Genomic DNA, 22307 nt, shown 5'->3' on the forward strand with positions numbered 1-22307 from the left:
CTTTCCTTTCAATCAGCTGCCAATTAAGGCCAATTAAGCCCTTGAGAACAAGGTGTGTGGATACTTTGACCAATCAATGACTTGAATGAACCCAGAACACCCCAAAAACCAGCAGACACTACGGCCCTCCAGTACTGGAGTTTGACACCAGTGCTTTAGACCACAGCAGTAGAGCAGCCTCTGGAGCCCAAAGGCCAGGGCCCTGGCAGGAATAAGATTAGATTCAACTCTAAGGCAATTGAATGGGTCCTCTGCATTTGACCCATCCTAGTCACTTGGCAGTAGTGGGCAGCCATGGTACGGGGCCTGGAGACCAACTCGAGTGCTTTGTCAGAGCAATGTCAGAAGCACACGGAGGGGTAATTTCGACTCTCCAGTTAATCTAACTTGCATGACTACGGGAGGAAACCGGAGTACACAGACACGGGGAGAACATGCAGACTGCACACAGGGAGGCCCAGGCGAGCCTCGAACCCAGGACCTTCTTGAGGCTTTCCCTTCCTCCTGGTAGGCACAGTGCAGGTGTCCTTACCCAGAGCTGTCCAGACCAAAATAACTTCATGATCATCTGTTGCACCTTATTTACTAGGCTGCCCCCCACAGTGCAGGTGTGGGACAGTGCAAGTCCCACACATAAAAACCCTCCCATATGCCATCAGCCCTGAAAGTGTAAAGGAGAAAACCAGTGATCAAACCGGTGAAAGGCTTTCTTCTCATCAAGAGATTAAGTACCAATATTAAGGAGAGGAAAATTGCACACATCAAAAACGTTTCTTATTAGGATAACGGATGATCTGTTATAGTCCCGTCTACACTGCAACATGACAAGTCTTATGGATAAAGTACCTCCAAATAAGTGTTCAGGCTGTTTGCCAGTACTTTCGAAAAAAGTTTATAGTCTGTGCATAAAAGAGTGACAGGTCTCCAGTTAAAAAAAAAATATATATATATATTTTTTTAAAGCCAGATCCCCTTTCTTTGCCAGCGGATGGAGCAGCACATCAACAGCAAGCCGGTGGTGATACACTTCCAACAAAGCAGGGCCCAAGCAATTCCCGCACTTATTATGAAAGTCCACTGGCAGGCTGTTGCTGCCTGGCGGCTGGTGCTTCCCCAGATGCCAGCTGCCTTGCCACTGCTGTGAGTTCACCCTGGCCAAGGTCAGAGTTCAACGTAACTGTTATGTCCCCCAGGTGTCTAGGGGCATGAGGGAGGGTGTAACGTATATATTTTACCAGGTGGAAGGGTGTCGATCGTATCTGGTGTAAATAATGCCCGAAACCAGAATGAAAGTGCAAAAGGGTGTATATTATACAAGTAGTGCAAGAAGTGCTATTTACAATTGTATTTACAGAACAATAAAGAACAAATTTAGGTCACACGAAAACCAAACCAAGTTAGAACCAAAGATAGGCTGACTGAATACCTATGCACAAACAAAGCCTATCTGACTAACAAATGACACAGTTGGCAACCACCCCTTTCCTAATGTGTCGAAACACTAATTCCACCTACGTGTAGCAATGGTGTATAGAGGCCTCTATCTTACCTGCCCCAGGGCCTGGACTATACACCGACAACCACAGATACACACAAGCAGGGGGAATGATCAGTTCTGGGTCTCTACATGCACACACACAAGTTGTAGGGGGAAATGAGATGAGTGAGAGAGTAAGTGGCAGTAACATGCTCCCCAGCCCCCGGCTGGGACAGGCCCCCCGGCTGGGACAGGCCCCGGCTGGGACAGGCCCTGGGGTAATTCTTTAGTGTAGTCCTGGTCGCAGTCCTCTACCCTGTCGAGGGCAGTATAAAACTGTGTTGCATGCCTCCTTATCCCAGCTGGCTCCTTAGTCATTCTGCCATCAGGGAGGTAAAGTGAGGCCATCCTTTGGGAGACTCTCTGTTTCCGCCCTCTTTCTCTCCTCCTCTGCTCTGATCTCTCTCTCAGACTCCTCCCTCTGTCTCTCGTCCTCTACTCTGATCTCTCTCTCAGACTCCTCCCTCTGTCTCTCATCCTCTACTCTGATCTCTCTCTCAGACTCCTCCCTCTGTCTCTCGTCCTCTACTCTGATCTCTCTCTCAGACTCCTCCCTCTTTCTCTCCTCCTCTGCTCTGATCTCTCTCTCAGACTCCTCCCTCTTTCTCTCCTCCTCTGCTCTGATCTCTCTCTCAGACTCCTCCCTCTTTCTCTCCTCCTCTACTCTGATCTCTCTCTCAGACTCCTCCCTCTTTCTCTCCTCCTCTGCTCTGATCTCTCTCTCAGACTCCTCCCTCTTTCTCTCCTCCTCTGCTCTGATCTCTCTCTCAGACTCCTCCCTCTTTCTCTCTTCCTCTGCTCTGATCTCTCTCTCAGACTCCTCCCTCTGTCGCTCATCCTCTGCTTTTATATTTTGAGTTTTTTTATTTTTACGTAACCCTATCACCAGTAGTCCTACCATTACAAGACCTACGATCATCTTAGCCAAATTACTAATTTCTTCAATTTTTCCCCATATCATTCTTGGAACCTGTTGGATGGCAAGTGGAAGCTTATTGAGCTTATGCTTAATGGCATGATGGTATCCTGTCATACTAAACAGGACAGTGTCAATCTTCTCCAGCAGTGCTGCAACCTGAGTGCGGTTCTTTCTGTCTCTGTTGTTGAAGACGTAATATCCACCACCGCAGCTGTGGATGAGCTCCTGAAGACCGCTGCCTTCACTCAGAAACTCCTCCACTGGTGATCTCAGCTCATCTCCTCCTGTGAAAAGCACCATTGTGTACTGCAAAGCCTCTTCTCCTAAATTCTCCTGGATCCATTTTAGAGTGGCCCTCTCTTCCTCTGTGAACCTCCCCAGTCTGATCACTAGCAGGAAAAAGTGGCTCTTGCTTTCTATCATTTCACGTGCGATTTGATCAAAAGAAGGAGATGTATGAAAGATCCCAGGTGTGTCGATTACAGTAACATGTCTCCCTGCCACCTCTCCACTATGTTCCTCACACTTTATGGTGACAGATTTAGGGGAAACTCCCTCTTTAAACACCTCTCTCCCCAGGATGGTGTTTCCGGTTGCACTCTTTCCTACTCCAGTCTTTCCCACCAGCAAAATCCTCAGATCAGGAAGTGCAGGTCTCCTTCCAGACTCTGTGGAAAATACAGCCATTTCAGTGCAGGAGTCATGTATATATCCCAAGACATAAAAATAGCCAGTGGCTGTACATAATAAGACAACATGGCTATCACTGTGATTTAAGCATTAAGGATGGCACAGAGAGAGAGAGAGAGAGAGAGAGAGAGAGTGAGAGTGAGTGAGTGAAAGAGAGCACTCATTCCAATCACTTCTTTTTCTTTATTGTTCCTTGCCTGACCAATCTTTTGACATCAATTGACAATTGATTGATGTCTGCCATCTTTAAGGCCATTCAGATCAATTAAATCAGGGATGGACAACTCCTGGTGGGGCGGTGTATATGCAGGATTTTGCTGCCACTATTTACCTTAGCTCAATCAGCTAATTAGCCATATGCACCATTACCGATTCACTTGGAAATTTGCCCACAATAAAATGCTACAAAACAGGAATGTTTATCACAGAATGTGGCAAGAAATGACAGGCTATGTAAATGATTAGCAGAATTTATTTTTTTAAAGATATTTTTTAGGCCTTTTTCAGCTTTATTGGACAGTATATAGTATAGAGAGACAGGAAGAATGGGAGAGAGAGAGAGGGGAAGACATGCGACAAATGTGGATTCGAACCGCCGACGTCAGTGCTCTACAGGCTGCGCCACCGAGACACCCCTGATTTGCAGAATTAAATAATTAAGACGAGAAATAAGTCTGAAATCCAGAAATGGATACAGCCCTCCTTGCCCATCCCTGAATTAAATCTTCTTTCAAGGAGCTAGGAGCTAGGAGATTCCCAAAGATTTTGTGAGCAAGGAAACACGACCACATCTTTTGCGGTAAGTATATGCCACACATCTGTCATGTCTTCACGTCTTTTCTCGCTTCCTTTCCTCCTCCCTTGATGGGCGAAGCTAGGAGCAAGGAAAGGAGGCAAGGAAAGGAAAAAGGAAGTGGAAAAATAAGCATTTGGAATGAGCCCAGAGAGAGGGAAAGGTCTCCTTCCCTTGCGTTCTGTAGTTTCTGAACCTAACACTAACCCTACATAATGTCAGGAAATGCATTTGTTTAGCACACTGATTTATTCAACCCTATTTGCCAAATTCATGATTACCTTCTGGAGTTGAAACAGTAATGGAGACCAGGACCACGATCAAGACCAGGACTATGCCAAAATATAGAAAGAAGTAGCCCAATTCTCTGTGACCTCTTTGATTTAGACACTGGAAAACAGAAATTAGCATTACGTCAAAGAAACTGGACAGATAATTACACAGAACAATTCAAAGTTAAACAACTTGTCACTCAGCTTAAATCAAAGGTATACCCTAGAGCCTAAATCAATGTTCTGTAGGTGATGCATTTCAGTAACTTTACAGGAAAAGACATTTTGCCTGGAGAATGAAGTGATAGAAATTATAACCTTGATCCCATTTTCTTTTACATTATTTGGACACTGTGCAATACACTTTAATGGGGTTATAACTGAAACACTACGCTATTAAAAGAAAAAGAGGATTTTTACATTACACTACATTACATTTTGTCTTTCAATTCAGAATACGTATAGGGGCAATGCATCGGCCTGTAGCGTAGTGGTTAAGGTCAAGGACTGGGACACGCATGGTTGGTGGTTCTAATCCCGGTGTAGCCACAAAGCCGTTGGGCCCTTGAGCAAGGCCCTTAACCCTGCATTGCTCCAGGGGAGGATTGTCTCCTGCTTAGTCTCATCAACTGTACGTTGCTCTGGATAAGAGCGTCTGCAAAATGCCAATAATGTAATGTAATGTAATGCATCGTGACCTGTTTTCCCATGTATTGGCAAATGGGGGGTTTTGGCACTACTATGGCTTATTTTATACATTTCAGTCCATTTCTGGACTTATGAGATACCATGGTAAATTCGATCATTTGCATACTTTATTCAAGATGTCGGAAATTACAAGTAAGATATCTTCATACAGTGGGAGCAATAATTATTTGATCCCTTGCTGATTTTGTAAGTTTGCCCACTTACAAAGAATGGAACTGTGTAGAATTTTAATCATAGGTACATTTTAACATTGAGAGACAGAATATCACAAAATAATCCACAATAACAACATCATAGAAATTTTATTAATTTATTATCGTATTTTTGCATGAAATAAGTATTTGATCCCCTACCAATCAGCAATAATTCTGGCTCCCACAGACCAGTTAGGTTTCCATTAAGAAACACTCCTAATCTCAACTCATTACCCAAAACACCTGTGTAAACTCGTTACATCGTTATGTAGCTGTATAAAGACACCTGTCCACACAATCAATCAGATTCCAACGTTTCCACCATGGCCAAGACAAAGGAGCTGTCTAAGGACATCAGGGACAAAATTGTAGACCTGCACAAGGCTGGGATGGGCTACAAGAAAATAAGCAAGCAGCTTGGTGAGAAGTTAACAACTGTTGGAGCAATTATTAGAAAATGGAAGAAACACAAAGTCACCGCCAATCTCTCTCAGTCTGGGGCTCCACACAAGATCTCGCCTTGTGGGATATCAATGATCATGAGAAAGGTCAGGGATCAGCCCAGTACTACACAGGAGGAGCTTGTTAATGACCTGAAGGCAGTTGGGACCACAGTCACGAAGAGAACCATCAGTAACAAACTACACCGTGAAGGATTAAAATCCTGCTGCGTGCGCAAGGTTCCTCTGCTGAAGAAGGCACATGTACAGGCCCGTCTGAAGTTTGCCAAAGAACACCTGGATGATCCAGAGGAGGCTTGGAAGAAGGTGATGTGGTCAGATGAGACCAAAATAGAGCATCAACTCGACTCGCCGTGTTTGGAGGAAGAGAAATGCTGAGTACAACCCCAAGAACACCACCCCCACTGTGAAGCATGGAGGTGGAAACCTTATGCTTTGGGGGTGTTTCTCAGCTAAGGGGACAGGACGACTTCACCGTATCGAGGGGAGGATGAATGGGGCCATGTACCAGGAAATTTTGGGCGACAACCTCCTTCCCTCAGTGAGAGCACTGAAAATGGGTCATGGATGGGTCTTCCAACATGACAATGACCCAAAACATACGGCCAAGGCAACAAAGGAGTGGCTCAAAAAGAAGCATATTAAGGTCCTGGAGTGTCCTAGCCAGTCTGCAGACCTAAATCCCATCGAAAATCTGTGGAGGGAGCTGAAGCTTCGAGTTGCCAAGCGACAGCCTTGGAACCTTAAGGATTTGGAGAGGATCTGCAAAGAGGCGTGGACCAAAATCCCTCCCAAGATCTGTGCAAACCTGGTGAAAAACTAAAACAAACGTCTGACCTCTGCTTGCCAACAAAGGGTTCTCCACCTATTGTTCTATAGATCAAATACTTATTTCATGTGAAAATATGATATTAAATTTATAAAATGTATATGATGTTGTTATTGTGGATTATTTTTTGGTGTTCTGTCTCTCAATGTTAAAATGTACCTATGATTAAAATTCTACACAGTTCCATTCTTTGTAAGTGGGCAAACCTACAAAATCAGCAAGGGATCAAATAATTATTGCTCCCACTGTTTCAATCTTTCAGATTGTAAATAAGACATGTTTGAAGATTGTTTTGAGCCAGTACCCAATCGTCATTTTTCTAGAAATGTAGGATTGTCCATGATGAAAATTCAGGATCTAACAATGAGATTTGTGATGCTGTACCCACCCCGAAAGATTATAACAAGTAAATGCTACATTTCATAAAAGACAACATACTTTCCCTGAACTTTCTCTCCTTTAAATAATGTTAGACAGGACTTACTCTTTTCTTGTTTTTGATCATCTGTTTTGCCTCTTCCTGCTGGCAGGAATCAGTAATGTCGGCTAGCTTATGTCTCTGCAGATCCTCTGCAGTGTAATGTTCTCTGATATGAGTCTCACAGTAGTACGCAGAGCAAGTCTGACAGAACTTCACAGCTCTAGCCGGTCCCTCAGAGCAGACATCACAGATTGTGTCTCCAAACCTGGATGGAGCTCCAGACCTCTTTCTGCACTGTGGGTGGAAATGGGTTTCTACCAGGCTAGTCTGGTCTCTGACAATGGAGGGGAAAAAAATTATCATTGGGAAATGTACAAGTTTTCAATGCATGTATGGATACTTATTATGAACTGTGGATGACAACTACTGGCCTACAAGTTGAAACTGTGGGTGCAAGGATTTGTGAGGGAACTTTACACAAAAAGGGCATGTAGTGCAAGCTTGGGTTCTTCAAGGTGGAGTCCCAGCATCAAAACAGTTATTGTCGACTCACTGGATTGCTATGCAGATTCACTCTTGGATGAGAAGTATCAGTGTACCTGAATTCAGCCTAATGATATATACCGGGTATAATTATTTCAATATCCCATGTATAACTCATAAAATGAAGCATGTAATCATTGGATACAACACCTGGATCCGATGTGCTCCGTCTCCTTGCTGAAATTCAGTGGATCCCCCATGGAATGGTCGGTCTGCATTGACAGAACACTGGGCACAGGTGAGTCAGATCGCACCACTCTAGAAGGATCATAGGATTCAAAGAGTCAATGAACACCAATCAATTCATTGAAAATGTTTTCTTATTTATATGAATAATAAAAATCACACCTGAATATACTTTTGCATACCTGTATGTACGGACTGGTCGAGAGCATACACAGTATACGCACATCTGTGTCTTACCTCATGTTCACAGGGCCTGCGGCTTCATCAGATGTTTCCTTTTCAGCCTCTTTCCCCAAAATGGGGCTGATTTCAGAGGCCATGGCCCCCTCCCCTCCATCCAAAGATTGGCTCATTTTAATAAGAAAAGAGGTTTCCAGAAGGTCAGTGGAGATAGCAGACTGTTAACAGAAAAAAAAAACACTGAACACTTAGCCTTACCTTGTTGTAAAATCCTAAAGCTGTCATCCAAAAAGTCATTAGTTGGTCTAGCTGGGTATGAGCTGGTCAACCAGCTATTGCTGGTAGCGTGTCTGGGCTGGTAGCTGGTCAACTAGCTACCAGCTGTTGCAAAACATAGCTTGAGCTGGTCTGAACTGGTCAAACAGGTACCAGCTTCCCTTTAGTTACTGAAAATAAAGGCCTGGAGCTTTTATAGCTTGTAAACAATCAATGCTGCATTGTGATGAAAGTAAATATGCCAGTAATGGCCAGGTCCGCCTCAACCTGAATGCAGCATTTTACACTGTTGATCATCAAATTCTTATCTTGCTTGTCACTCCTTCCAGATTGTGTGGATGGGTCTATTCCATGACCTCAGGGATGTTTAACAGGTGTCCCTCAAGGCTCAGTCCTTGGCACTCTCCTCTTTTCTCTCCATACCAAGTCTCGCCCCTTTTGGGTACATCACAACTCGGCCAATTTGTGCCACATCTAGAATCCCGAATTCCACAACTCGATCATCCGATCTGATAAGGTGTTCATGTGCACCTTTCCGGAGAGAAACTCGTATAGACCGTAAGTCCGACACCACTTGAAAGCGGGGTGAGTCTGGCCACTGATCATCTCCCACTGAGGCAGGTCCCTCCTCACTGCCCTCCCTGCCAGCTCATCCAGAATGTTGTGGTTTGTCTGAGCTACAACCTCCCCAAGCTCTGCCATGTCACTCCATGTTTCATCACCCTCCAATGGTGCTAAATTCAAAACTATTGGGCAGCTAAAAGAACGGCTCAAGGATATGCCCTTCACTTCTGCTACCTCAGCAAATCTGTTTTTGTTATGTCCTTTTTCCCTATTTCATACTGTGTATTAAAAAAATCATCAAAAACTGTCTGGGCCAAACATACACTAATGAAATGTGTGGCAATATGCAACCTTGAACCTTGAATTTTTTATCTCTGTTATCTCTGGTAATGAGATAACAGGAACATGTGAATTGCCCATATGACAAGCAATACGGAAATTACTTGAAAGAACAAACACAAATTGAACAAACACCAGGACCTCGTTTAACCTATGTGGATAACTGAATTGACTCAATAGTTTGTTGACTTTTTGGAATAAACTAATTTTGAAAGTGAGTTCACAATTGAGCCAGACTTGTTACTGGGGCAGCAGATTATCATGTTCAAAATGGCAAAGACTAAAAATTTTGGAAATATTTGAGAAAATATAAATAGGTTTTTTATGTTAACAATAGTGAATGAAAGCTCGGAAATGTATCTACTCCAATGTGCTGTGTAGCCTCTGGACACATAACATCTCTAGACAAGCTGTTTTGGAGTTATATTTCTTTGCTTTAGAAACAAGCCTGCAAATGCTACTATAAGCTCTTATTATGCCAGCAGGTTACCCAAAACCTCTGTAAGTAACCAAGATATCCTTCATTACATATAAAAATGTTCTGGGCTAAATGAAAACATACAGTACATTAAATCCGAAACATAATGAACTGTAATAAACTCTACACAGCAAACATGATACTCTTATCATTGCCTCACCCCCCCAAGAGACAAAGACAAAAACAGTAATACTTAAACACAGAAGCCCCCCCAACTAACCTCAGTTAAATAATTTATTAATGAACAAGCTGATCAGGCTTCATGTCTTACCTCCTGTGTGAAGAGAAGCAGAAGTAATTGTGTTTTTCACCTTTGTCAGATGTGATTTTGCAGCTTCTGGAGAAGTCTGTCGTTGCTTACCACTGATTCACAGACAAGGAAGCAGCAATACATATATTCATACATTTATTGGACTTGTAAAATCAGTGAATTCCTGGACTTTGAGACCTTGGCAAAGGCAGACTGTGTTTCAGAGACACACCCTACTGCTCTCACTCTCTCCCGTTCCCTACAGCAGCAGTGTGGTGTCTCTGCAGTTTGCTTATTTTTAGGTAAATAAACGGATGTCTTTTGGGCCACCTGTATCACCACCATTATGGAAATGGAGCACACTGAAAATGAATCTCATTCCCCAGTAGTGTCAATGGGCAAATACACAAATGACTGCTGCAGCAAGATATTGCAATGCTTTACACTGCTGTGAAATAGGTCCGATTATATACTGTTTGAAGTTCTCATATTCACATAACACTCATTACACACACACACACACACACACACACATACACACACAGAAAGACTCACATACACACCCATCTGAACACTGATAATATTTTGAGATACAGGTGTACTTTGCAGGAAACAGACATAATGAAGCCTGAAGCCAGCATTATGTTTTAACATCGTTACGATGGACAATAAGTACCATGCACTCTTCTCACACTCTCGTAATAAACCTGGGCAAAGTACAACGATGTGGAAAGAAAGTACACCCTCTTTCAATTCTATGGTTTTACATATTGGGACATCCATAAGTGTTGTGTTTATGTTTTATTTAACATTTATAAAGCCAGGAAGTCACTTTGAAACAAAATATATTTTTTCAGAGGCCTGGCCAAGACAGCAGCCAACATAAACACATGGGCTGACAGGAGCTTACCTGTATAACACCTGAGAAATATTGTATATATTGTAGATATTTTCTCACTTCTGAAACAGCAAACTTATATTTGCTTGGATCTGCTATTTATAATTAGACACAATATAATACATATCTTGCTTCTACATTAGCATTCGATAGAAGCGAGATATGTATTTTTAATGTATTTGTGTCTATTAGAAACTCTATGTATAAACAAATTAGAGTTAATTAGAGTTTTATAGAGTTCATGCCAGCTTAATTTGGAGAAACAGGTGTATAGTTACCACTGATCATGTATATTGTTGTTTTTACCAAGTTTACTAATAATGTGTCAATAAATAGTTTCTGACAAACGAATACTGTCAACAAGTCTGTGTACTGCACTTCTGCCGCCTAAAGGTGCATTGTGGATGTTGAAGACACCCAAGATCACTTCACAGGGAATCAGGATGAGACACATAATACAGAGACACACAGTACAGAGGATAAAAAAAAAAAAACACAGATGTGCAGAACATTAAAATAATATAAACAAATATATATATATATGGTACTGTGCAAAAGTTTTAGGCAGGTGTGAAAAAATGCTGTAAAGTAAGAATTCTTTCAAAAATAGAAATGTTAATAGTTTATTTTTTATCAATTAACAAAATGCAAAGTGAGTGAACAGAAGAAAAATCAAAATCAAATCAATATTTGGTATGCATGTGCTGTGTCACTCCCCGGGAAGGATGATGTAAAGGACCAGTCTCTCCCCCATCTCCTGGGACAACACTGCCCCCAGTCAGTCTCTCCTCCATCTCCTGGGACAACACTGCCCCCAGTCATTCTCTCCTCCATCTCCTGGGACAACACTGCCCCCAGTCATTCTCTCCTCCATCTCCTGGGACAACACTGCCCCCAGTCAGTCTCTCCCCCATCTCCTGGGACAACACTGCCCCCAGTCAGTCTCTCCCCCATCTCCTGGGACAACACTGCCCCCAGTCAGTCACTCCCCCATCTCCTGGGACAACACTGCCCCCAGTCAGTCTCTCCCCCATCTCCTGGGACAACACTGCCCCCAGTCAGTCTCTCCCCCATCTCCTGGGACAACACTGCCCCCAGTCAGTCTCTCCCCCATCTCCTGGGACAACACTGCCCCCAGTCAGTCTCTCCCCCATCTCCTGGGACAACACTGCCCCCAGTCAGTCACTCCTCCATCTCCTGGGACAACACTGCCCCCAGTCAGTCACTCCTCCATCTCCTGGGACAACACTGCCCCCAGTCAGTCTCTCCCCCATCTCCTGGGACAACACTGCCCCCAGTCAGTCTCTCCCCCATCTCCTGGGACAACACTGCCCCCAGTCAGTCTCTCCCCCATCTCCTGGGACAACACTGCCCCCAGTCAGTCACTCCCCCATCTCCTGGGACAACACTGCCCCCAGTCAGTCTCTCCCCCATCTCCTGGGACAACACTGCCCCCAGTCAGTCTCTCCCCCATCTCCTGGGACAACACTGCCCCCAGTCAGTCTCTCCCCCATCTCCTGGGACAACACTGCCCCCAGTCAGTCTCCCCCCCATCTCCTGGGACAACACTGCCCCCAGTCATTCTCTCCTCCATCTCCTGAGACAACACTGCCCCCAGTCAGTCTCTCCCCCATCTCCTGGGACAACACTGCCCCCAGTCAGTCTCTCCCCCATCTCCTGGGACAACACTGCCCCCAGTCAGTCTCTCCCCCATCTCCTGGGACAACACTGCCCCCAGTCAGTCTCTCCTCCATCTCCTGGGACAACACTGCCCCCAGTCATTCTCTCCTCCATCTCCTGGGACAACACTGCCCCCAGTCATTCTCTCCTCCATCTCCTGGGACAACACTGCCCCCAGTCAGTCTCTCCCCCATCTCCTGGGACAACACTGCCCCCAGTCTGTCTCTCCTCCATCTCCTGGGACAACACTGCCCCCAGTCAGTCTCTCCTCCATCTCCTGGGACAACACTGCCCCCAGTCATTCTCTCCTCCATCTCCTGGGACAACACTGCCCCCAGTCAGTCACTCCGCCATCTCCTGGGACAACACTGCCCCCAGTCAGTCTCTCCTCCATCTCCTGGGACAACACTGCCCCCAGTCAGTCTCTCCCCCATCTCCTGGGATAACACTGCCCCAGTCAGTCACACCTTCATCTCCTGGGACAACACTGCCCCCAGTCAGTCTCTCCTCCATCTCCTGGGACAACACTGCCCCCAGTCTGTCTCTCCTCCATCTCCTGGGACAACACTGCCCCCAGTCAGTCTCTCCCCCATCTCCTGGGATAACACTGCCCCAGTCAGTCACACCTTCATCTCCTGGGACAACACTGCCCCCAGTCAGTCTCTCCCCCATCTCCTGGGACAACACTGCCCCCAGTCTGTCTCTCCTCCATCTCCTGGGACAACACTGCCCCCAGTCAGTCTCTCCTCCATCTCCTGGGACAACACTGCCCCCAGTCATTCTCTCCTCCATCTCCTGGGACAACACTGCCCCCAGTCAGTCACTCCGCCATCTCCTGGGACAACACTGCCCCCAGTCAGTCTCTCCTCCATCTCCTGGGACAACACTGCCCCCAGTCAGTCTCTCCCCCATCTCCTGGGATAACACTGCCCCAGTCAGTCACACCTTCATCTCCTGGGACAACACTGCCCCCAGTCAGTCTCTCCTCCATCTCCTGGGACAACACTGCCCCCAGTCATTCTCTCCTCCATCTCCTGGGACAACACTGCCCCCAGTCATTCTCTTCCATCTCCTGGGACAACACTGCCCCCAGTCAGTCACTCCTCCATCTCCTGGGACAACACTGCCCCCAGTCAGTCTCTCCTCCATCTCCTGGGACAACACTGCCCCCAGTCAGTCTCTCCTCCATCTCCTGGGACAACACTGCCCCCAGTCAGTCTCTCCCCCATCTCCTGGGACAACACTGCCCCCAGTCTGTCTCTCCTCCATCTCCTGGGACAACACTGCCCCCAGTCAGTCTCTCCTCCATCTCCTGGGACAACACTGCCCCCAGTCATTCTCTCCTCCATCTCCTGGGACAACACTGCCCCCAGTCAGTCACTCCGCCATCTCCTGGGACAACACTGCCCCCAGTCAGTCTCTCCTCCATCTCCTGGGACAACACTGCCCCCAGTCAGTCTCTCCCCCATCTCCTGGGATAACACTGCCCCAGTCAGTCACACCTTCATCTCCTGGGACAACACTGCCCCCAGTCAGTCTCTCCTCCATCTCCTGGGACAACACTGCCCCCAGTCATTCTCTCCTCCATCTCCTGGGACAACACTGCCCCCAGTCATTCTCTTCCATCTCCTGGGACAACACTGCCCCCAGTCAGTCACTCCTCCATCTCCTGGGACAACACTGCCCCCAGTCAGTCTCTCCTCCATCTCCTGGGACAACACTGCCCCCAGTCAGTCTCTCCTCCATCTCCTGGGACAACACTGCCCCCAGTCAGTCTCTCCCCCATCTCCTGGGACAACACTGCCCCCAGTCAGTCTCTCCCCCATCTCCTGGGACAACACTGCCCCCAGTCAGTCTCTCCCCCATCTCCTGGGACAACACTGCCCCCAGTCAGTCACTCCTCCATCTCCTGGGACAACACTGCCCCCAGTCAGTTTCTCCCCCATCTCCTGGGACAACACTGCCCCCAGTCAGTCACTCCTCCATCTCCTGGGACAATACTGCCCCCAGTCAGTCACTCCTCCATCTCCTGGGACAACACTGCCCCCAGTCAGTCACACCTTCATCTCCTGGGACCAAGAGATGACATTTCTGGGAAACAGAAACCAAGTTGACTTGATCTTCTTGACCAAGTTGACATGATATCCGGTGTGGTTAGCAAGGCAGGGTCTACCTCTCTCCACAATTGTACATGCCGCGTAACCTCAAATGGTCCTTTCTCCGTCCCACTCAGCAAGTAATTTGAATGCTGCTGAAGGAAGAAATACCAGGACTTTGTCTCCCGTTTTGAATATTCTGTTGTGTTGTTGGATGTTCTCGAGCCTCAAGCAAATGTTCACGTGAGTAAGTTCAGCTTTTCTCGCAGGTCCAACACATATTGAATTTCACTTTTACTTTGGCTTTGACCCTTCTCCCAAGTTTCCTTTAACAGGTCCAGAATGCCATGGGACAAAAAACTATTATTGGCTATCTTTTCCTATATATTTTTTAACACAATAAATATGCATGAAGTTAGTAAAAACACATTTAAACCAGAGTCTGTGTTCACTACCAGTCCTGTCATTTCTGGTCCGTCTCTTAGTGGTATTGAGCTGGCTGATTGCAGTGGGTATGAAAGAGTTAGTTTTAATGGACGGGCCCTTAAATCTGTGACCTGAGGAAAGCATCTCAAAGTCTTCTCTGCTATTCTGTCCACTGCCTTAGAATCACCGGGGTGACACTGGCTCAGGTGGTTAGAGCAGTCGTCTGGCAGACAGAGGGTGTCGATCCTGCCCCAGTTGTGTCGAAGTGTCCCTGAGCAAGACACCTAACCCCCAAATGCTCCTGAGCTAGTGCCGACTATCATGGCAGCCAATCACTGTTGGGGTGTGAGCGTGGGTGTGAATGGATGGGTGAATGAGAAGCATCAATTGTACAGCGCTTTGGATAAAGGCGCTATATAAATGCCAACCATTTAAAATAATGATGAGACAGTGAGGTTTGCTGTTGTCCAGTAATTTTACCCCCCTGTGTGACAATCCTGTTTCAATTAATTTCTTGCTGTTAGACGGTTAAACTAGGAGACCAGATTAAAGGTTATAACACTCTCCACAAGAGATTGGTAGACTTGTGTAAGAGATAGTGGTGTGTGGTTGAGCTCTAAAAGATAATCTATAATGGGCTGAGATGGAGAGGCTTTGATCAATCTCAGTGCCCTGGTACTAAAGATTTGTCTTTGCCTTTGTCTTAGTGACATTTAATATGAGATGGGTGTCTTTTGCCAGTAAAATAATGAATTCAAGCTACGCATTGAACTTGCAGGTTTACACTGGTTAACTGGCCACCAGTGTAAACCTGCAGGTTCAATGCGCAGCTTGAGTTTGCATCACAAGTCGCCCAGACCTTTATGCCATATTTTGCTGGCTTTGAAGGCATGTATTGCCTAAAGGGGCAGCAACCTCTGAATGCCACCAGGCTTTCATCCACAGTGACATTAGGACCTGGGTTGTAGAGTAGTGGTGTAGAACCCACACGGCCACCATTACTCAATATATGCTCCCGGGATTAGCACTATTGCTGAATCTCAGTTCGGTGGAGAACACAGGGGTTGGGTGTCTGGCCAACACAATACATGCATTATATTTTGCATAGATAGTTGCAAGCCCAGGTCGGCGTGCATTTAGAGAGCTCATTAAAGATAACTTGACAAGAACCGACGTAGAAACGTCCATGGGTTCTCTTCGCATCAGGGGAGGCCTGTAGCGTAGTCGTTAAGGTAAATGACTGGCACACGCAAGGTCGGTGGTTCTAATCCTGGTGTAGCCACTATAAGATCCACACAGCCGTTGGGCCCTGGAGCAAGGCCCTTAACCCTGCATTGCTCCAGGGGAGGATTGTCTCCTGCTTAGTCTAATCAACTGTATGTTGCTCTGGATAAGAGTGTCTGCCAAATTATATCATGTAATGCATCTGATTACAAGAACCATGCACCACCAATCCTTTTTATGGGCTGAACTTGGCTGCCTTTCCCAGCTTGGGAACTCCACTAGAGTACCAAGCCGCTGATCAATAGGTCTCTGGTCAATATTGTCCCCCTGAGTATTCAGTCGTAATTTAGGCTGAAAAGTTACAAGATGAATTAGAGTCATGGAGCTCACACAAGTTACAAATAAAATTATTTATTTGCAGGCAGGTAGGTTATTAGCTTAGAATGCAAAAGTCTATTTTCAGAATACACAAATAAAACATAGAAATACAGTAGTAAATAATAAAATAAATAAGTAAATAATCTTACCTAGCCTGCTTTGGCTACACACAGATACAGAATATACACGGCAGCAGTTAAATGATCTTTTAAATATCCTTTGTAACATTTTATATAACAGTTTCTCACCAGGTGGGAAAAGCCATTCCATAACTTTGTGCCTCTAAATCTGATCGAAAATTGACCTCTGCAAGTTAGGAATCGTTTAGGAATCGTCCCTTCACTTGAATATATCTTTGAAATAAAAACACGTTTGGAAAATGTTGATGTCATAAATAGTAAGAATCTGTAGTTTCTGAAAAAGGAGCAGAAGAGGTCTGTGACTCTGACCGGCTTGCAATCCTTACAAAACGTTTCTGAAGGATCAATATTTTGTGGAGAGTAGTAAGAAAAGTACTATATTACAGTATGAGAGATTACAGTACGACTAACCCTCCTTATTATACCAATAGACTTATTTTTTCAACTAACACAATCAGTTTGTTCTCTACAATTCAAACTCTCATTAATAATAATTCCCAGGAATCTTGGAGTTGACACCTGAGGCATCTCAATAGACTCAATTGTAATTTTAGATAAATCCTTAGGGTATAGTTTTTTGCAACTAAAAATGATTAAATTAGATTTATTTTATATTCAGAGATAATATATTTAATCTGAACCGTGTAACATAGGCAGTTAAACCAACATTAGCATCCTTAATCAGTGAATTTAAATTTGAATGAGAGAGAACTAGGGTAGTGTCATCTGCAAACATTATTGGATAAAAGATATTTGATACATTTGTCAAATCATTAATATAGATAACGAATAATAATGGTCCAAGAATGGACCCCTGCGGAACCCCAGAGTGTAATTTGGCTTTGTTGGAATAGCAACCCTTAACACAAACTTCTGTTGGAAACATAATTTTGTAACCATTTATACGTAATACCATGAAAACCGTATTTATGTAACGTATCCAATAAAATATCATGATTAACTGTATCAAAAGCTTTTGAAAAGTCTATGAAAATACTACAAGTAAATTAATTATTTTCAAGTGCAGAGATGACCTTATCAATCAGGTGAACCAGAGCCATATAAGTGGAATGATTTTTCCTAAAACCATACTGATGTAAAGAATTAAATTGGAATCTAGATGTGAAAGAATCCTTTTGTATATAATTTTTGCTAATATTTTTGAAAATCATGGCAAAATAGATATGGGTCTATAGTTGTTAAAACAACATGGATCATCTGCTTTAAACAGAGGAATAACTTTAGCAACTTTTAACTCCTCTGGCACAACTCCTGTTTTCAAAGACAAAGAAAAGATGTGATTGCAAGATTGACTGCTTCACCTGTTTGACTAGAAATACTATCATGACCAGCTGTAGATGTTTTCAGTTGATCAATTATATCACTTATTTTTTGGATATCCGGGAGCTTAAACGAAGAAATAAAAGGAATATTTCTTGGAATAAAGTCCAGTGGATTTCCATGACAAGCAGGAATTTTGTTTGCCAGTGTGTTGAGTCCTGGTGCAGCACACTCTGTCTCTGACTCCAGTCCACTGAGTTCCTCTTCTTTCAGTCTGATCCTGTGCTGCTCAGTGAGCTCTGGTAGTGTTGTCTCAGTGTCCTGTCTCAGACAGACTCCTGCCGGCATCATACTGCTGCTCAAAGGTGTGCAGAAGTGCAGCTCCTGGAGGGAAACAGGGGAAGGAATGTGGTCTTAAACAGGTCCTACTGCTTTGGATTGGAAAATTGGATTGGGATGCAGGCAAGAATCTTAGGTCAATTTTTAAAATACAATACTTAGTATTAGCTTGGAATTGTTTTTGCAGGACAGAGATTGATCAGAGACTGAATTAATCCAGTGGCTTTCTATTTATATTTCTAAAAATATACGTTCTCAACAGAGGGAATACTTGAATTTATTGAGCCATACATGATATCCATATCCACGTATCCCTCAATTATGGGGCAATGACAGCTATAACTATAATTTGTTTATTGATCAAAACTTGATGTGAAACGGCTGATCTCCTGGGATTTTCACATACAACAGTCCCTAGAGTTTGCAAATAATGGTGCAAAAAACGAACAAAAAAAATCCAGTGAGCAGCAGTTCTGGAGACAGAAACGCCTTGTTAATGAGAGAGGTCAGAGGAGAATTGCCAGACTGGTCAAAGCTGACAGGAAGGTGACAGTAGCGCAAATAACCACACATCACAATGCATCAAACCTGTAAGTGCATAGGCTACAGCAGCAAAAAATCTAAAAAATAAGTCTACTATATACCTAATAACGTATTCACTGAGTGTATATACACTCACCGATATTCCCTACTGATTTATATTAAATATAATATATAATGTCCAGTTCAACAAGTTAGAAAATTGATCAAAGATACTATTATGTTAAGTGACTGTTGACTACAAAATGGGGAAAGAGGGATAATTTGTGTGGGTTCCTGTGTAACTGGGGACACTGAGTCCACTATGACAACTCAGAAGTTAAAGGGGGGGGGGGGGGGGGGGGGGGGGGGGGCTTGCTTCCTCATATCTACAACCCGAAACTCAAACTGAACCGATCACACAAAACGAGGCCTTGTTTGTCATCAGTCACGTGATTTTCTGAAAACGATACAAGCCTGGAAGCGGGGCATCAGGGAAACCTGACTTACCTGTACATGCTCAACACCTGCCACGTAGCCTCCACAGGTGAGAGAGTACATCTTCGAAGCAAAGAAAATAAAAGCAAGCAAATAAAAAAATTCACATTTCGACGATAAATTACAAATATTTTAAAATATTTGTAATTTACCCTCAAAATGTTTATGCATTTTATGTCATATTGATTGTATATCTTTTTTCTTTTTTTTTTCTTTGCTTGGAAGATGTACTCTTTGGTGTCTACAATTACAGAATCGATTATTCTAAAGAATACTAATTAATTTGATAATTACAGCTAAATTGAATAAAAGATGTAGAATAGTGGTGTCTAAACCTGATCTAAGAGCTAACTTCTCATGTGGAAACCCTTATTATCAACATTACATGTACAGTAATTACTATGTAGGCGATTATGGATTAGTAGGATGTAAAGTTAACAAACATGACTGATCCTATAAGGACACTTGTGTTTTCTAGCAAACCCTCAGTTAACAACATATTCATGCCTGGAGCACCCTGCTACAGGAAACCAGCAGATTCAGTCGCTATCTTGCGCCAGTGCTGAAGGCCATTTCACTTTATCTACAGAGCATAACAGATGATGCTATCGTGCACCGGCCGAACCGTAATGTGATGCATCTTTCTGAGCTAACAATATTAAGTAACGTTGGATCAGTAGTCAAAGCAGTTTCAAAACTCTAAATGAAAACTCTTAAGTTAATTAGATAATCGCGTGGGTTTGAGCAGTCACTGCAAAATTAGCAAACATATCTTGCGCAAGCATTAGTGCATGGGAAAAAAACCCGATTTGAAGGTTGCAGGTAAACAAAACGAACAGAACTGTAAAAGCATTAAGATTATGAAAAAAAAAAAAACTTACCTCTATTCGTAGATGTCCCAATTGCCAAAATTCAACCGTTTATTTAATTTGCTGTAATGTAGTCTAGTTCTCGGGAGCAAACAATCTCGAACGTTTTCAATGTGTGCAAACAGTGAAGCGTCCAACAGAACTCACCACACTGTCACACAGTGAAAGGAGACTCGCCCCCAGAATCGAACTTCAAAATAAAAGCGCATTTTATGTTTTAAACAGATGCCCGGGGATTGACTCCAACTGGTCCACCAACATCACTTCATGCAGCAGTTCATGGCTGCCCAACCTTGTTCCTGGAGAGGTACCATCCTATTGGTTTTAATTTCAACCCTAATTCGGCACAGCAAATTCTACTAATTGCCAGGAGAATAAGATCTCTAGCTATTGAATATTGTGATGTGCCTTGTTAGGCTTGGAGTGAAAACATATAGGATGGAACAATTTTGCACAACACTGTACTTTGAGTTCTCCCATACAAGTACGAAACAAGCACACACCTGTTCAGAGGGTGTGTGGATTCTTTAGCCGTTAATGTCTTTTTAATGATATAGTTACACTAGCTACACTATATATATATATATATATATATATATATATATATATATATATATATATATATATATACACACTTGGTGAACACTTTATTAGGTATTTGACTTATGTTTTAAACTTTGACTGCTGTACCCTATCCACTTAGTGTTATGATGCATTGTGTGTTCGGAGATGCTGTTCTGCATACCACTGTTGTAATGTGTGGTTATTTGTGTTACTGTCACCTTCCTGTCAGCTTTGACCAGTCTGGCCATTCTCCTCTGACGTCTCTCATTAACAAGGTGTTTCTGTCTGCAGAACTGCTGCTGACTGGATTTGTTTTTGGTTTTTTGGCAAGCTCTAGAGACTACTGTGCGTGAGTGGGCCGGCGATCAGCAGTTTCTGAGGTACTCAATCCACCCTGTCTGCCACCAACAATCATTCCACGATCATAGTGGGTGTGATCATCTCTAAACACACAAACGTATCATAACTCTTGGGCTGGATAGGCTACAGCAGTGTATATACATACAGTAATACATACAGATTAAGCTACTGGGGGGGGGGGGGGTGTACTTTTGTGAGGCTTTGTCTGAAGATTATTGATTCCAGATTTGGTGAAGATTGGCCAAAATTGGCAGCCTGTGAAGCTTTTTAAAACTTTTTCTGAAAATCTAATTTGGCGGAAATTGACGTCAATGGGTGTGTTGAACTCGACTTGATGCAAGGAATCCAACGGTACCTCATTCTTGAAAATTGGGCATATGGCTGAGAACTTCCATGCATAAACGTACCTCCAAACGTGACCCATTGGTGGCGCTAGAGCGCCATGGGACTGTCCCCACTCAGTGTGCCACATTTCTAAACATCTTACCATGCGGTTCTAGGGGCTGCCATAGACACCCTAGCCAGAAGAAGAAAAAGAAGAAGATGATGATGATCATCATCATCATCAGGCTTCTCTGCTTGGCCCCCCAATAGAATGACAAAAAAGAAAAATGGAAAACAATAACATTTCCTAAATCAAATAACGAAAACCAACCACCGTTACAATAAATAGTTAATTTCACAAAGACTTCACAATGAAAATGAACCACAAAATAAAGATATAACCAGACAAACCAAAACGGTACTTCGAAACTAAAGCACAAACCTTCCCTACCAACCTGTGCTGCAGCCTGGGATACCGGATAGTGGTCTTCTCCACCAGCCTTGCCGCAGAGTCACATAGCCTGCCTCCTGCAGACAGTTTGTTTTTTACTGAAATCACTCAAGTGCAAAGGCTCGTCAAAGAGCCTCATGCCTGGTTTGGCAGTAGGGCCCTGATGAACATAAAGTTCTGCAAGACTGCTGGTCAGAATCAAGGTCAGCAGTCCTCTTCAGTGACAATCAAGCCGTATCCTTTAGACCAGGTGTGTCAAACTGAATTCCCAGGGGGCCGCAGTGTCTGCGGGTTTTTGAGCTTTCCTTTCAATCAGCTGCCAATTAAGGCCAATTAAGCCCTTGAGAACATGGTGTGTGGATACTTTGACCAATCAATGACTTGAATGAACCCAGAACACCCCAAAAACCAGCAGACACTACGGCCCTCCAGTACTGGAGTTTGACACCAGTGCTTTAGACCACAGCAGTAGAGCAGCCTCTGGAGCCCAAAGGCCAGGGCCCTGGCAGGAATGAGATTAGATTCAACTCTAAGGCAATTGAATGGGTCCTCTGCATTTGACCCATCCTAGTCACTTGGCAGTAGTGGGCAGCCATGGTACGGGGCCTGGAGACCAACTC

At 44.1% G+C, this 22307-nt stretch overlaps 2 protein-coding genes across 2 annotated transcripts in view; both read right to left on the reverse strand.

Annotated features, from left to right (window-relative positions):
* Positions 1–21936, reverse strand: part of LOC133122607 (zinc finger protein 883-like) — a 36802-nt gene extending 14866 nt beyond the window's left edge. The window contains exons 1-2 of the mRNA XM_061232664.1: positions 21692–21936; positions 21400–21429 (exon numbers count right to left, since the gene is read on the reverse strand). Coding sequence (XP_061088648.1) covers positions 21400–21402 — 3 coding nt within the window. The 5' untranslated portion in view covers positions 21403–21429; positions 21692–21936. The remainder of the gene's footprint in view (positions 1–21399; positions 21430–21691) is intronic.
* LOC133113416 (GTPase IMAP family member 7-like) lies at positions 396–3587 on the reverse strand. The gene is made up of 3 exons (XM_061222955.1): positions 2356–3587; positions 1687–1793; positions 396–538 (listed from the first exon to the last, which is right to left on the reverse strand). Exons 1-3 carry the CDS (start codon positions 3141–3143, stop codon positions 396–398), a joined length of 1038 nt encoding a protein of 345 aa, XP_061078939.1. The 5' UTR covers positions 3144–3587.
* Positions 21937–22307: the final 371 nt, after the last annotated feature.

This window comes from Conger conger, chromosome 2 (assembly GCF_963514075.1).
Source record: "Conger conger chromosome 2, fConCon1.1, whole genome shotgun sequence".
Taxonomy (NCBI): domain Eukaryota; kingdom Metazoa; phylum Chordata; class Actinopteri; order Anguilliformes; family Congridae; genus Conger; species Conger conger.

Coding starts and splice junctions, on each gene's coding strand:
- LOC133113416 (XM_061222955.1), bottom strand. CDS start 3,143: ATGGCTGTATTTTCCACAGAGTCTGGAAGGAGACCTGCACTTCCTGAT. Junction 1,794..2,355: donor GATGAGCGACAGAGGGAGGA/GTCTGAGAGAGA, acceptor TGCCCTCGACAG/GGTAGAGGACTGCGACCAGG. Junction 539..1,686: donor AGCCGGGGGCTGGGGAGCAT/GTTACTGCCACT, acceptor TGGTCTGGACAG/CTCTGGGTAAGGACACCTGC.